The sequence below is a fragment of the Crinia signifera genome, chromosome 19, assembly GCF_055691185.1.
Source record: "Crinia signifera chromosome 19, ASM5569118v1, whole genome shotgun sequence".
In the NCBI taxonomy this organism is placed as follows: Eukaryota; Metazoa; Chordata; class Amphibia; order Anura; family Myobatrachidae; genus Crinia; species Crinia signifera.
The window spans coordinates 124,148,038-124,163,429 of NC_139226.1; the positions used below are offsets into that span (position 1 = coordinate 124,148,038).

General features: G+C 45.9%; 1 protein-coding gene across 16 annotated transcripts in view; it reads right to left on the reverse strand.

The window, feature by feature from the left end:
- AGRN (agrin) overlaps window positions 1–15,392 on the reverse strand; it is a 445,469-nt gene that overhangs the window by 135,165 nt on the left and 294,912 nt on the right. For all 16 annotated transcript variants that reach the window (XM_083163268.1, XM_083163265.1, XM_083163264.1 and 13 more), the window contains 3 exons: window positions 12,714–12,938; window positions 7,025–7,249; window positions 4,583–4,789 (listed from right to left, as the gene is read on the reverse strand). In XM_083163268.1, coding sequence (XP_083019394.1) covers window positions 4,583–4,789; window positions 7,025–7,249; window positions 12,714–12,938 — 657 coding nt within the window. The remainder of the gene's footprint in view (window positions 1–4,582; window positions 4,790–7,024; window positions 7,250–12,713; window positions 12,939–15,392) is intronic.

Sequence of the window (15,392 nt, forward strand, 5' to 3'; positions counted from 1 at the left end):
GGCTGCACAGTGACATATAAACATGAAGGCCCACACAGTGAAATAGTACGCCTCACAGATCAAACCCAAACAATGAAAGGCTATTTAAATCAATATACACTGTTACACTGTTTATCCGTAATGCCCATTACACATTGTGCATCACACCATAGTGTCCATTAGACATTATGCCACACACCGTAATACCTGTTGTACATTATGTCATACACCATAATGCCCATTACACATTATGCCGCACCGTGATGCCCATTACACATTAATCCACACAAAATTATGCCCATTGCACATTATGCCCCACACTGATGCATATTATGCCACAGACCATAATGCCAGCAGTACTCCTGCTTATACATATGATGCCCCAGCAGTGCCCGTCACCTAATGCCCCAGCAGTGCCCCTCACACAATGCCCCAGCAGTGCCCCTCACACAATGCCCCAGCAGTGCCCCTCACACAATGCCCCAGCAGTGCCCCTCACACAATGCCCCAGCAGTGCCCCTCACACACAATGCCCCAGCAGTGCCCCTCACACACAATGCCCCAGCAGTGCCCCTTACACACAATGCCCCAGCAGTGCCCCAGCAGTGCCCCTTACACACAATGCCCCAGCAGTGCCCTAATCACATACAACCTTCTAAAGAGATAACTAACTACACAAACATGCAGAAGTACACCTTACGCTAGTTAGTACTGACTGCACTTGAATTAATGTATTGCTACTGAAGGGAATAAATGGTGGGATAGTTATCATGCAATGGAGTTTGCCCTTTTCTCTCTGGTAAGCTTTCCCTGCTGCTACGCCATGCATTATGTACAGAGTGTTACATTCATAGCCTTGTCATCCCAGTGATATATAGGAGGCATCCTAAAATATCCTTCCATTTACAAGCTGAAGTGGTCTCGTACATCTTCACACATCATCACTACAGCTCTGCGTTACAGTTCTAAAACACCCAGTTCCAGCTGCTGCCTGCCTCATCGCAACGGGCGGCTGCTGCTGCCTGCACCCGACCCTGGCATCCGGAATATGAGCCAGGGTGCTACTAGATTTGTTTTATATGAATCTAGCACGGTGTCACAGAACACAAACGGCTTGTGGAGGACATATGCTAAATCTCCCACCTGTCCCTCTCTTGGACAGAAGCCATGTTTAATGAGACAAGTTGGAAGGATGTCTGCTCTGTATAGCTGGCTATCTTATCTGTAGTGCCTGTGCTCCTAGGTTTATAATAGCATACATCATGTTTATTATTGCATGTTTTAGCGCACTGTGGTGTTTATAGCGGTGTATAGTGGACTGTACATATTTGTAATTTATATGTAGAAAGCTGTGGAGCTGCATGCTCTGAAACGACGAGGAGAGGAAACAGCAATTGGGGGCCTCGGCGCAACGCAACTAAAAATAATTTTAGGTGGGAAGAAATGTGCAGCGTATTTAAAGCTGTTCTCTGTAGAACCACACCGGCGGAGATTCAGCATATGTTCTATCGGACTTACTGCAGTGTTGTCGTGTTAGAATTCCAGAGAGAAGGAAATTCAGCGACAAGTGTAATAAACATTTGTTATGGGTGCGAACAGAGATGCATAGATCCCCTTCCCCCCCTCAAAAGTAAAATAAAAACACCAACAGAATAACAGGTGCTGCTTCAATGTATTGATTTGATGAAGGGTGATGGAGCTATAATTAAAAGGCAGCTACTGCCATCCAAATACATGGGTACTTTTTAGAGGTGGTGTCTATACATATAAAAGGCTAACTACAGATGTAGCCGCTTTCATTCAGCGGGGGTCTGGCGGTCAGATCGCCAACCGTCAGACCCCGGAAGGGGACGCGAATGCACAAGACGCTTGAGCGTCCCCGTCCAATGGAGCTCCCCTCTGGTCCCCGCCGCCTCTTTGCACCCCCCACCCCTAACCTGGCCTGTCTCCCTGAAGCGGAGATGGGCAGGGTTTGCATCCCCCGCCGCCTGGAAGCTGGGACGCGCGTACATGAGAAACACTCGCGCCTCCCAGTCAGATGGAGCACCAGCTCGCCAGCGGGGGCATTCTGGTGAGCCCCGGCGCTGGCTGAGAGGCGCTCCATCTGTACTTCTCACCTCTGAGGTGAAGGGTTATGGTACAGCAGATCGACGTTGCGTAGATCGGCCACGTTATGGTCAACCACCCTTAGTCAAACCCGTCTAGTTAGAGCGCCGCCGCCGGTCACATGGTCGACATAAGTTTTTTAAGTTTTTTGGTGCCGATTGTCACAGGGGTCCACCGTGGACACTGTATATGTGCACAGTGTTCCTACACTATTATCATCTCACTCTATGGGCCTTATTCAGGTCCGTTCGCAGCGGGCATTCGTCTGCACGGGGACCGTTGTTTGGCGTATGCGCAAGTCCAGCTGCATTTCTGAGCATGTGCATATGCCGAGTGCGTGCAGGCCGAGGTCACGGTCACAAGCGTGAATACCATGAAAACGCTGGGTGTTCCCATGGTATTCACTGGGTGACGTGGGTGTGGGGAGCAGGCAGCTGACATCACCGAATGTCAGCTGCCCGCCCAGTCCCTCCTGAATGTGCCCACATATATAAATGACCTGGCGACCATCCAGTCGCAGGCCATGCGAATAGGGAGTGGGCGGCATGCCATTTGCAGGGCGGGTCCTGCCATTCGCATCCAAGCGAGTCAATCAGAATGACCCCCTATGTCCGCTTGGATAGTATAGTATGAACCATGTCGACCATGTGACCGTCGCTCTAACACTGGCGTCTAACTTCCATTACTGTCAACCTAGACAAGGTCAACTATGTTTAGGCATCTAACTAGATGCGCTCGACTAAGCATGGTCAATCTAGACATCGTAGATCCATCGACCTCATAATGAGGTGAAGTACCGCCAATGACCACTAGAGGCCACTCTACAGGCCAAATTACTCAACAGAAAGTGAAAGCAAAATGATCAAACTTGTTGGATATGGAGAGAAGGAACTGTGAAGACAGAGATTGGAGGTAGGAGCAGATAGGCACTAAGCCGTCATTTTGATGGATTTTTAATGATAATCTAGAAGTCATATAGTATGACGCCTGTGTATTATGCACTGTTGCACGGTTCACATTTTAATTACAGATCACTGATCATATGCTCAAGGATAAACTAGACCAAACCAATGTTATTTATTTGCTGGTACTCTACCCCAACCCCTCGAGGAGTCCTGCTTAAGTCCTCAGGAATGCTAACACTGTACAGTGGCAGCAAGAACGATTAATATGTCTGCTACATGTTTTGTAAGGCCACAACTCCTAACAGCACCCGCGACCACAGCCAGATGGCATAAACTGGCCATCCTGGTATCACAGTCATGCATGCTGTAAATGTTATCTGAGAGCAATAGGATATGAGGTATTTTCCTACAGCTTAGCCTCTTCTCGGTAAGGCAGCAGAGAGCGTTCGCTTACAATGCATTCAGATTTGTAGGTTTTAAAAGGCTTAGGCAATGCACCAATACGTAAACAGGCAACAAGCACAGAACGACTGTCAGCACAAACAAGAGGATTACAGGTTGGTGGGAGCCCAAGGTGCACCAGTACCCAGAGCCTGGAAGCAAGCTAAGAAAAGCACAAGGATTTCATTCACAAACTAATTAGTGAGAGCAAGCTGTGAATGGAGAGGAGGTGGTGGGAAGAAGAATGAAGTCTGGAGGGAGATGAGTGGCTTAGACAGCAGACCTCAGACTGAAGACCTCACAGACAGATAGAAGAAAGCAACCAAGGGGGACATCCATCCTTACTCCACAGAACCACTGCTGAAAAGAAAGACACAAAATACAGGGAATGGAGAGCAAACAGGGAGAGCATAAGGCCTGAGGTTAAGCAGCCCGTCAGCCATCGGTACGAAGCAGCCAAAACAATATCCCATGTCCGTCAGCTCCTACTGAGCTCGCCCACATTTTCATGGAGAGTTAAACGCTGCAGGTTCTCCTTGGACAGTATTTAAGAACAAAGGCAGCCAATAGTCTGGAAAGAGGACCATTTTCCCATTGCAGCAAAGGAGAGAATGGAACGAGGCTTTGTTAGTAATTTTAACAACCATTTATGCTTTATTTAAAGAGATTTTGAATCCTCTGGTTTCGCCAAACCTTATCTGGTCACCAGCAGAAATTTACCCACTGTACACCTGCTCTATGAGGGAGAGACAGAGACAGAGAGAAGAAAGGAAGACATTAGGAAGAAAGAGAGAAGATACACATATCAATATGTTGTCCTTGGGGGAAAGAGGGTGACACATCTCTGACACGAGTGGTAGTATGCAGACTCTCGATGAGATGAAGATATATGAGAGGGAATATATGGGCAAGCAATGCAAATGGAGCCCACCCACCCACTCTTCTTCCTACAGCTTCCCCTCCCAACAAGTCATTCACTAATGTCTTAGGTGTCCACTCTAGACACAGTCATTTCATCGCTGTTCTGTCTGTTGGGTGAAATAAGAGCAAAGTCATGGGAATTAGTGGAGCTTACCTTAACGTCGGTAACACACATTAGAGGATTTCCGTAACAGGCGGCATGATAGAGGTGGGCAGGTTTATGTACTCACCGCATGGACCCTTGTGCTTCATAGGGATGGCTGTTTTCTGGAGGCACTCCGCTTTTTGCCTCTCGCAGTCATTGGCGTAAGTGCGGCTGTCTCGGCCGCAGACAGGCTTGTAAGCACCGTCACAAGTAACGCGGTCACAAGAACAGCGGGTGACTCCTCTCCGGTTAAGGCACACAGCATTGTGCTTACATTCATCCTTGCACTTGTCTAGAAGGGGTGAGATAAGAAGAACAGATAAGTCACACATCAACAAGTCCCTAATACCTGTTCACAGGAAGTCAGTCGAAACATTCTAAATCCTTTTTACTGCAGCTATACAAATGCATTGTACAGTAGAGTTTATGCCATTAATTTGCATCATGTATACAATTCAGAAGAACTCATTGTTTTGACGGCCATTTTAATAGTTTTGTTTATAAATAAAAAAACTTTATTAATTTACAGACAATGCCACTACTGGTAATTTCAACACTGGAAATTCACAATACATTTGACTTTAATTTTGCTTTTGCATATGTATATGCTACTAGAAAAAGGAAATCTATAAGTCTATATATCTTTGGCTAGTCCGAAATATATACTGTCCCCAGCAAACCTGCTTTAAATTAAAAATAATTACACCCCGTTTCCAAGTTGATGACATCAGGCAGGAGTTAAACGCAAGGGAAGCACAGTTCAAAAATCAAATATGGAAGCCACACCCACTGCCATTCCAAACTGACTCACTGGAAGTGGGTGGGGCTCCCTTATTTGAATTTTAAACTGCGCTGCAGCCTCTCCTCTGGAGCCACCGCCAGATTAAACAACATAATTATCAGCAGCAGGGTGTGTAATCACATTGCAAAAGAACCGGGCGGCTCAAGGGAGCACTGCGCACGACTTCACTGAGGGTAGAAGTCGCCGCATTGTATGGGGGGGGGGGGGGGGGTCTTAACTGTGAATGCCGTTTTACATTTTCACCTCCAACCTGCGGAGGAAGGAAAGACCAAAGAGTGCAATAACCAAACAAATGACAAGTATTAATTCAGAGAAAAACACATATTTCTACCCAACATTTTACTGTAATACGTAAAATAAAGAAGTCAATCAATTATTGGTAATAGAAAATTAGTGGTTTCCTACAGCTGTCCTGCAGCTAAGTGTGTCTGCTGTTCATTCTTGTGTTAATCACTAGTTAGGCCGCATATTTATGTTTCTTAACTGGCATTTTGAAACATTTCAAAAGGTTTAAAATGTCCATGTAAGACTGTGTAGAGAACAATGACCTGTATTGTGGGATGACACTTTATATTCTTCTATTCTACACCTCTAAAAGCGCACTTACTGTCACACAAATCGATGGGAAAGTGCCGACACAGGCTTCCATTAAAATGTTTCCCAACTGCATAAGTGTCGCATTGCTTTACAAATACTTTCTTTGTGTTGGGAAGGCTTCCATTGAGGCCGTGACAGTGTCAGGGAGATATTGATTTACTGGTGCAGACTGCAGAATTGTATAGACTGGTGTGCTGTAATCTATAACAAGGGCTGGCATCTTTACTCAAATAGCTGTAAATCATAGTATCCCCTCTGGTTCCATGGGGTTGTGTTTCAGAAGTTCATGTGTGTCTTCTTGCAGTAAGAAATGAAGATGTTATAGTGACTCTTTAAATGAGTTTATAAAATACAAAACCAACGCAGAAACCTCTTTATTGCAGTCATGGTCAAACTGTGGCCCTCCAGCTGTTCTGAAACTACAAATCCCAGCATGCCTTGCCAAAGCTTTAGCATTCCTTAATAGCAAAACTGTGGCAAGGCATGATGGGACTTGTAGTTTCACAACAGCTGGAGGGCTATAGTTTGGCCATGCTTGTTCTGTAGTACATAGTTTTGCTAAAATACCTGTATGTTTATTTGAAGACCAATTGTTAGGGTTTCAGTACCGATTAGTTGTTGATCAGACATTACTCTCAATGCAGAGTGTAGCACATTGATAAAGTGATGTTTAAGGTCCATACACACTGGGCGACTATGCCCAGCGTGTATGGACAGTGATGATCGCGTTCATCGCTGCGGGGAAAGCCACTCAGTGCATACACACTAAGCAGCTTTCCCCCTGCCCGGCATCGACGGAGGGGAGAGGACGGCTTTGCATAGCGCAGCGCTATGCAAAGCCATCCTCAAAGCCACTCAGATGAGCGGCTTTCCCAGCGGTGTTGCGGCAGCGTGCAGCAGCGCTCACCGATCATCGCTGGGGCATACACACTGGGCGGCTTTGAGCTGAAATCCGCTCAAACCTGCTGTTTTGAGCGGCTTTCAGCTCAAAGTTGCCCAGTGTGTATGGGCCTTAACTCGCCTCTAGGGGTGATAAGTGCTGATTCATGGCTGTATCTGTATTTGGGGTATTTAATATATAACATAACACAACCTATTTTGTCACTCACACCGACCGGCTTTACTTACCCTGATCCTGGCACTGCCCTGAGCGCACTTTCATCAGTTCTATTCCTCGGATGGCACCAGTTCTGGTCATTACACACTCATTGTCGTAGGTCACTCCGTCATCGGCACACAGAGGTTCCCTGCGGGCTAGGCAGTTCTCTGGCCGGGAAAGCATCTCCAATTTACGTGAGCGTGGGTTCACTCTGCAGACTCTATTCAGATCATTGAGGGCACTCTTGCACGGGTCTGCAACAATACCAGACAAACCATAACAATATACATTAACCAGAACCGATATGTGCACAGTTATATTTACTGCACGTGCAGACCTGGCATTAGCATAAAGACCCTGCAATAGCCATCTGCTTCTACCCCATAGACAGGCCCTTAATGGTTTGTTCTAATTTCCCAATGGACAGGGGTCCCAAAACACCTATTAACGGGAACCAATCCTGCAGTCATGCTCTACACATTGTTCTATACAGTGAGTGTCTGTCAGCACTCTGATTGGATGATAGCTCTAGCCATTCACAAATCAGAATGCTGACAGCCATCACTGTCTGGCTGCAGGCCCTGGGACGCAGGTAGTAAATGCTACGGTGCTGCCCTTGTTGTGTTATCTCCAATCGCCCCTGCTCCAATTCTGGGACCTATTTTAAAACCTGTATTTTATCATCACCACACAAATCCAATATTTGCTGAAATAACCAGGCGTATACAAAATGAACGAACAACCCAGCATCTCATATCTAGCAATCGCCCAGTGCTTCAAATATGGCTCAGTCTACACAATGCACAAGCTGACATCCACTATAAACTATATTGGTATAAAGGTCTTAAGGGAATTTAAGCAAAAAATAGGCTTTAAATGAGATAGTGATTTCCCTTATAGCAGAGAGGTTATTCCCAGCAGAGATCCCCTGCCTCTAAGCAATGCCAGAATTATTTATTTCTATTATTAGTTTCCTGCATTCAATATATATTGTATATTATCGTTCCGTTTAAAAATTGCTGAACACTGGCTCTTCTGCAAGTAATGGACATATCGAAGAAACATTTTTCTTTTCATGCTGTCTGTCCCCTTCCATCTAACCCTATGTATACTAAATACATCACTGAAAATAATACATGCTGATTATATAAATACATTTCATTAAAAAAAAAAAACTATCCACCATATTGGCAGTCATAATTGTAATATGAGCGGAAATATGAATGTACATATTCCGTACAAAGAATGGATCTGCTTTTAAACGGTCAGAAGCGGAACATTTATCTGAGTGACTCCCAAATCTCTCAGCTTAAAACGAATATACCGTCATTATAATATCAAATCACATGCACTCAAATGGTGTAAGCCACTAAAACCATGCACATCATCCTATCCGTATGTATCCCTCCTATTATCCCTATAGATTGTAAGCTTGCAAGCAGGGCCCTCCTACCTCTATGTCGGTTTGTTTTAGCACTGTTTCCAATTGTAAAGCGCAACGGAATATGCTGCGCTATACAAGAAACTGTAACTAAATAATAAATAAAATCATATGTATCCCACTGTGTTTATTCATAGAGTCGCACTAGTTTCTGAGATGCAGAGTCTCAGAATTGTATTGGAAATGTGCTGGCTGCTCCTGTACCGTGATTGGGAGGTTGCTATTCAAATGGCAGGGGTAAAACTACTAATACCGCTTTCACACTGCCAAAACGTTTCAAAAACCGGTATTTTTAAAAGGTATTTAAAACGGGTCTGAGCCTTCACATTGCAGTAGATTACCGGTTTAAATACCGTTTAAGTACCATTCACATCAGTCAACCCGTTTAATCCCCTGAACATGTTTCAAAGCAGAATGCAGGGGACAGCCTATCACAGGTCTGTAATCTGTTGTTTTTACTAAATACCGTTTCAGAGCCATTCTCACTGCATAAAAACCGGCTCTGAAACGTGTAGGACTCTGCTTTTTAAACGTGTTGAAATACCGGTTATCTTTAACCGCTAAATCAACTCTGGCGCTTTCCCACTGCAGCCTTAAATGTTTTGAAATGGGAAAAAAACGGCAATATACCGTTTAACAAGTGCGGTGTGAAAGGGGTATAAAATAGAAGTTTTATTGAAGATGTTGTTGTTGTTTTTTTTTACAAAGTAAGGGTAGTATCCTATTATTCCCCCAAAAAATTCCAGCCATGAAAAAACAGGCTTTTTTGCATTTTTGCGGCTGAACAATTTTGATTTATCCTGTGAAAATACACAGCATCCATGGGAAGCCTTGGACTGATATATTTTGGCTGCTTGGATTCTTATTTGGTTTTGCTTGATTGAAACCAAATCCCTGATGAGCTGGACAGCCCCGTTGGCGGTAATTATCTGGTTAAACATAAAAAGAGTCCACCTCATATAAATTTATTAATGAATTTATTTATGTTTGATAGATTTATTGAGCTTCCTAGATGCCCCCTGTGCGTTAACATTGTTGTACTTGGTGCTGTCTTCATGCAGGGGAACAAATTTGGTGGCAGTGAAGAACCAATCTGGAAGTTCCACCACCGCACGTGGATGGAACCGCTACAAGGTCTGGTGCATACTTGCCGACTTTTTAGCTGCCCTCTCCGGGAGAGGGCAGCCAGCTCTGGTAGGCAGGGGCGGGGCCACACCCGGGAGTGAAAAAGAGGCGGTTTGGGGGCGATTTCCGGGACCCTCCCGGCCATTCCGGGAGGGTAGGCAACCCTGGTCTGGTGGTGTGTGGAAGTCCCCGCTTATACCCTTTCACATCGCAACTAATTAACGGGTACAAGCCGGTTTCTTGCCGGTTCGACCCGGTAATTAGTGATATGTGAAAAGGGTTACCGGGTCCCGGGTAGCAAGATGGCAATATGAACCGGTAAAAAAGCTTCTTAACAGTTTCATTGCCGTGTTGCTGCGCAAGGTCAATGGGTTAAACGGGTCGAGTGACCCCTTTACTGTTCACACTATGGAGGAGGTAGCGCTTGGGCAGCACCAGCTCTAAGCGCTGCCTCCTCCCTGCTCCCGATGATGATCCGACTCCCCACCATGCCCCCAGATGCCGGTTCGCTGAGGGAATGTGAACATCCCAAAATGCAGGGTGGCGCCAGGACTGAACCGTTTCAAAGTCCCGGTTTGACCCTGCAGTTTGCGATGTGAAAGCGGTATTTAGCGTGATCACCCTTCAGTTACAGTAGAAGAGATGAACCTGCAGGCACTCAGACCTTGCTGCACAGTAGCCTGGAGTTGTATGGCAATAACTCCCCTAAATTTTGAGTTGGGTACACAGCGTTCACCCATCCTCTAACTGTCATTGGGCCGTACAGCACAGAGTATTCCTGGTAGCCTCATTATAAATCAGCAGTCCGGAACTACTGATTATAGAAGTGCTCTAATAAAAGCGCCTATTGGAGAAAGAACGCTATAGAAATAAAATGGTAATTATTTTGTACTGATCATACTACATTTGTGGTGTAACAAGTCACTCTCCTGCCATCATTACTTAAGCATCAGTCTACATTTACTTGCAAACATATAAAAAAAACATCCCGACCCCATGTATAATTTATATCCCACAATTAGTAACAGAGGTGGCAGAGGTCCGCTGGCTGTCTGCCACAGTCTGTTCTAGCGAATAGTGAAGGGACCAAGAAAATGTGCAATCTAGTATCTTATCAAACCCAATTATATAGGTCAGCACAATTGTCAAGGACAGAAATGGAGATGTGAAAACAACTTATTACAACATCTATTGTTGTCATATGTTGTCAATTTCCCCCAGAAAGCAACAGAAAATAAACAATGATGTGCATATATGGTTGTTATTATTTGGTTCCGATTTTAATCTTTGGAAAACATTTCTACTTGAACAATTACTATGTTGCTTTTCTACAGTCAGGTGACAATGTCTTAAGGCCCCCATACACTACGCGATTTGGCCCCGATTTCACCCGATTCTGGAGGATTGGACCGAGAAATCGGGTGAAATTGGCCAAATTGCGTAGGGTATGACATCTGATCTGATCCGATGCGCGGTCCTGTGCGCATCGGATCAGATCCAGATGTCGGACGGTCTGCACATAAGATTAATCATGTGCAGCTGTCTGGGGGGGGGGGGGGGGGCGGGAGCATCAGGAGCAGGCTGGGAGTGGGTACCTGTCCGGGGAGCGGCAGGAGCAGGGACTGGTCCGGGGAGCGGCACAAGGTGTAGCGGCAGGCAGTGGATGGTTGTGGGTAGTGGTACCTGTCTCCCAGAGTGGGTACCTGACTGGGGAGCGGCAGGAGCAGGGACTGGTCCGGGGAGCGGCACAAGGTGCAGCGGCAGGCAGGGAGCGGGGACCGCGGCGCAGATGCTGAGCAGAGACCGGGGGCGCGGCGGGAGAATAGAAGGAAATCCTATTCAAAAGACTGCCGGTCTTTTGAATAGGATGGTTTCTATTCTCCCGCTCGCCGTGGGGACCGCAGAGCGGCGGGAGAATAGAAACCATCCTATTCAAAAGACCGGGCGGCCGCTGATTGGCTGAGTTCCCAGCCAATCAGCGGCTGCTCAGTGTGTGCGGTGCTGGTGTGCTCCAGCAGCTGACAAATGACCAGTCCTCCAAAGACTGCATTTTAAGAAGCTTGGCCACACTCAGACCCAAATTTGATAAAGCTCTCTTACAATCCGGTACCGTAGCTGTGGCTTTGTAATCGTCGTGGAGGCCTAAAACTTCTAAGAACTAAACACACATTCTTGAGGAAGCCACACCCACCAAGATGCAGCCACACCCCCAGTATGCCACCCTCTTACCCAGGTGTCTCCATTCCGGGTGGTATGTTTTATCAGTATTACATTAGCACCCCATTCTAATAAAAGGACATATTCAATTAGCCGCAGGGTTTACGGTCCAGGGAAAAGCTCCAGGTTTCACACCCAAAGCTATCCAACAACTCTACATTTTTGCCAAGCAGTAAACTCGGGCAACACACAACAGCCCAGCGTTTACGTGAAAAATGCAGAACATATGGATTTCACCACACGTTAAATCTCAGAGGGTACATTTTGATGTAAACTTTTCTGCTGAGCTCCTGAGGCTGCGAGAACAAAATTCACCCTCCAGGCTTAACGCACAGGGGATTGCAGGCCTGATCGAAACAAGCCAGCAATTGCGGGTCTGATTATAACAAGCCGGCAATTAGCTGCAGGTTAAACCCCTGTGGCTAATGTCCTTAAGCCCAGTATATTCAAGATTTTGAATCTGATGCTTCTCCTTTAAAGATGTTGAATTGTCAAAAGTAACAGTAGTTTTGTTTCTGTCCAGTTACACTGTGCGTATATCCTATGCCAATACAAACATCGTTGTATGAATATAGTGTAACCAAATTATAGAGTTGATTTTAGCCAATATAAAAGTATCAATCATGGGATTTATTTGTCAGTTTATTGTGGTGTAAGACGAGGAACCCTCGCTTGCCTCCACCAATCAGCAGATAGGACCAGAGTTTTATTAGGAAACTCATGAATTTCAAATGTGTATTGTTGACAGTGAGATCCAGGCATAACGCTCCTCAGATCCATCTGTAAGCGCTGAATAATTAGAAAGGCATCTAGTAATTCTGTATGGCTGGTTATCTATATATATTATTTGTGAGTCAGAATTTAATAGAGTCTTGTTACTCCCCCATAATATTACCAGATAGATATAACCATCTTACCTCCCCGCTGGAACTTACCACATGATCCTTCAAACTTCTTGTAGAGGTTCTCCTGGTTGTCGCAGGCCTGCTTGTTCAGTGCGCACTCGTTACGGTAGTCTTTCCCGTCACTGCCACAAACCACATTCTCTGGCATACCGGCACAGGTGGTGGGGCAGATGCATTTTGCAGTTTGCCCATCTGTTGAGCGCACACAGGTACTCCCATAGCTGCAAGAGACAGAGGAACATGGATCCCGGGAGCCTGAAGAGGGAACAAAAATACAGAAAGACGCATCATTGCATGATACGGCAGCCCTAGTGGTGGGTGTGGATAGAACGGAAGAGCTCAGACATGTCTACTAAGGGCATAATTATGGCCGCACACAGCATTTTTTCTAGGCTATGGAATTGCTAATGATGCTCATTCACAAGTGCGCACACATAAGCTGCCTATACGCAAGAATGAGGACCATTCACTGTAAAGGTGGGCTAGCCCAATGGCTAAGCAGACTAGTCCTGTAAATTGCTGTGTGATGAAATCCAGGGGCAGATTTATTAAGCTTGGAGAAGAGATAAACTGGAGATAAAGCGCAGAAAAGGTAAAAGGAGATAAAGCACCAGCCAATCAGCTCCCAACTGTCTTTTTCAAACACAGCTGATTGGCTGGTGCTTTATCTCCTTTTACCTTTTCTCCGCTTTATCTCCAGTTTATCTCTTCTCCAAGCTTAATAAATCTGCCCCACAGTGATAGCAATCGCAAAAAGTACCATGGCTTGTGCGCAGCGCCAACGCAGCACAGTTTGCGGATAATCGCTTGGTTACGAGAACATCAGCATGAATTATGCCCTAAGTGCACTGCCACTTATACATAGTAGTATATTCTGTGGGTGAGAATACAGTGGACCACATCACTAAATATATATTGATGTTAAGCTACAAAATAGTTTTCTTCCCCACTGTGTGTACTACAAGCTGCCTAAGCAGGGATGCAGTCAATTTGCCGGCGGTCGGGATCCCGGCGGTCGGAATCCCGACACTGGAATCCCGACCGCCGAAATCCCGAAACTTTCTCCCTCCGTGGGTGTCCACGACACCCATAGAGGGAGAATAAAATAGCGTGCCGAGCGTAGCGAGGCACCGGGCCCGCTGCGTGGCGAGCGCAGCGAGCCCGCAAGGGGGGGCGCTCCACGTCCCCCCCATGTCGGGATTTTGGCGGTCGTAATTCCAGTGTCGGTATTCCGACCGCCAGGATTCCGACCGCCGGCATTACATATCGGATCCGCCTAAGCAGCCCGTTTGGATAATGCTAATATACAGATTTTTAAACAAAAAAATATATATATCATAAAGAAATATAAAAGAATATACAGTAATATAAAGGATTATAAAAGCTGCTATTAAGATTATCGTAGGGATCAGATTTAAACACAGAAAGGTTAATTTTTACATAGAATCACAGCCAACATGTAATGAACTTGTATCTGTCTAGGCCAGGGGCCCTCAAACTATTTTGCTCTGGGACCCCATCAGACTATGAAAATAATGACAGGACCCCAGCAAGTTACTGCAGAAGGTCATCACATCACAGGTGTAGTCAGCAGACAGCACATACATGGCAGCATTGCTGCCATGTATTGTGGGGGCACAGAGTGATGGGAGGAGTCTGATATACCATAACCCATCACATCACACGTGTAGTCAGCAGACAGCACATACATGGCAGCATTGTGGAGGCACAGAGTGATGGGAGGAGTCTTATATACCATAACCCATCACATCACATGTGTAGTCAGCAGACAGCACATACATGGCAGCATTGTGTTGGCACAGAGTGATGGGAGGAGTCTAATATACCATAACCCATCACATCACATGTGTAGTCAGCAGACAGCACATACATGGCAGCATTGTGGAGGCACAGAGTGATGGGAGGAATCTAATATTCCATAACCCATCACATCACATGTGTAGTCAGCAGACAGCACATACATAGCAGCATTGTGGAGGCACAGAGTGATGGGAGGAGTCTGATATACCATAGCCCATCACATCACATGTGTAGTCAGCATATGGCACATACATGGCAGCATTGTGGAGGCACAGAGTGATGGGAGGAGTCTGATATACCATAACCTATCACATCACACATGTAGTCAGCAGACAGCACATACATGGCAGCATTGTGGGGGCACAGAGTGATGGGAGGAGTCTAATATACCATAACCCATGACATCCCATGTGTAGTCAGCAGACAGCACATACATAGCAGCATTGCGGAGGCACAAAATGATGGGAGGAGTCTAATATACCATAACCCATCACATCACATGTGTAGTCAGCAGACAGCACATACATAGCAGCATTGTGGAGGCACAAAATGATGGGAGGAGTCTCATATACCATAACCCATCACATCACACGTGTAGTCAGCAGACAGCACATACATGGCAGCATTGTGGGGGCACAGAGTGATGGGAGGAGTCTGATATACCATAACCCATCACATCACACGTGTAGTCAGCAGACAGCACATACATAGCAGCATTGTGGGGGCACAGAGTGATGGGAGGAGTCTAATATACCATAATCCATCACATCACACGTGTAGTCAGCAGACAGCACATACATGGCAGCATTGTGGAGGCACAGAGTGATGGGAGGAGTCTAATATACCATAACCCATCACATCACACGTGTAGTCAGCAGACAGAACATA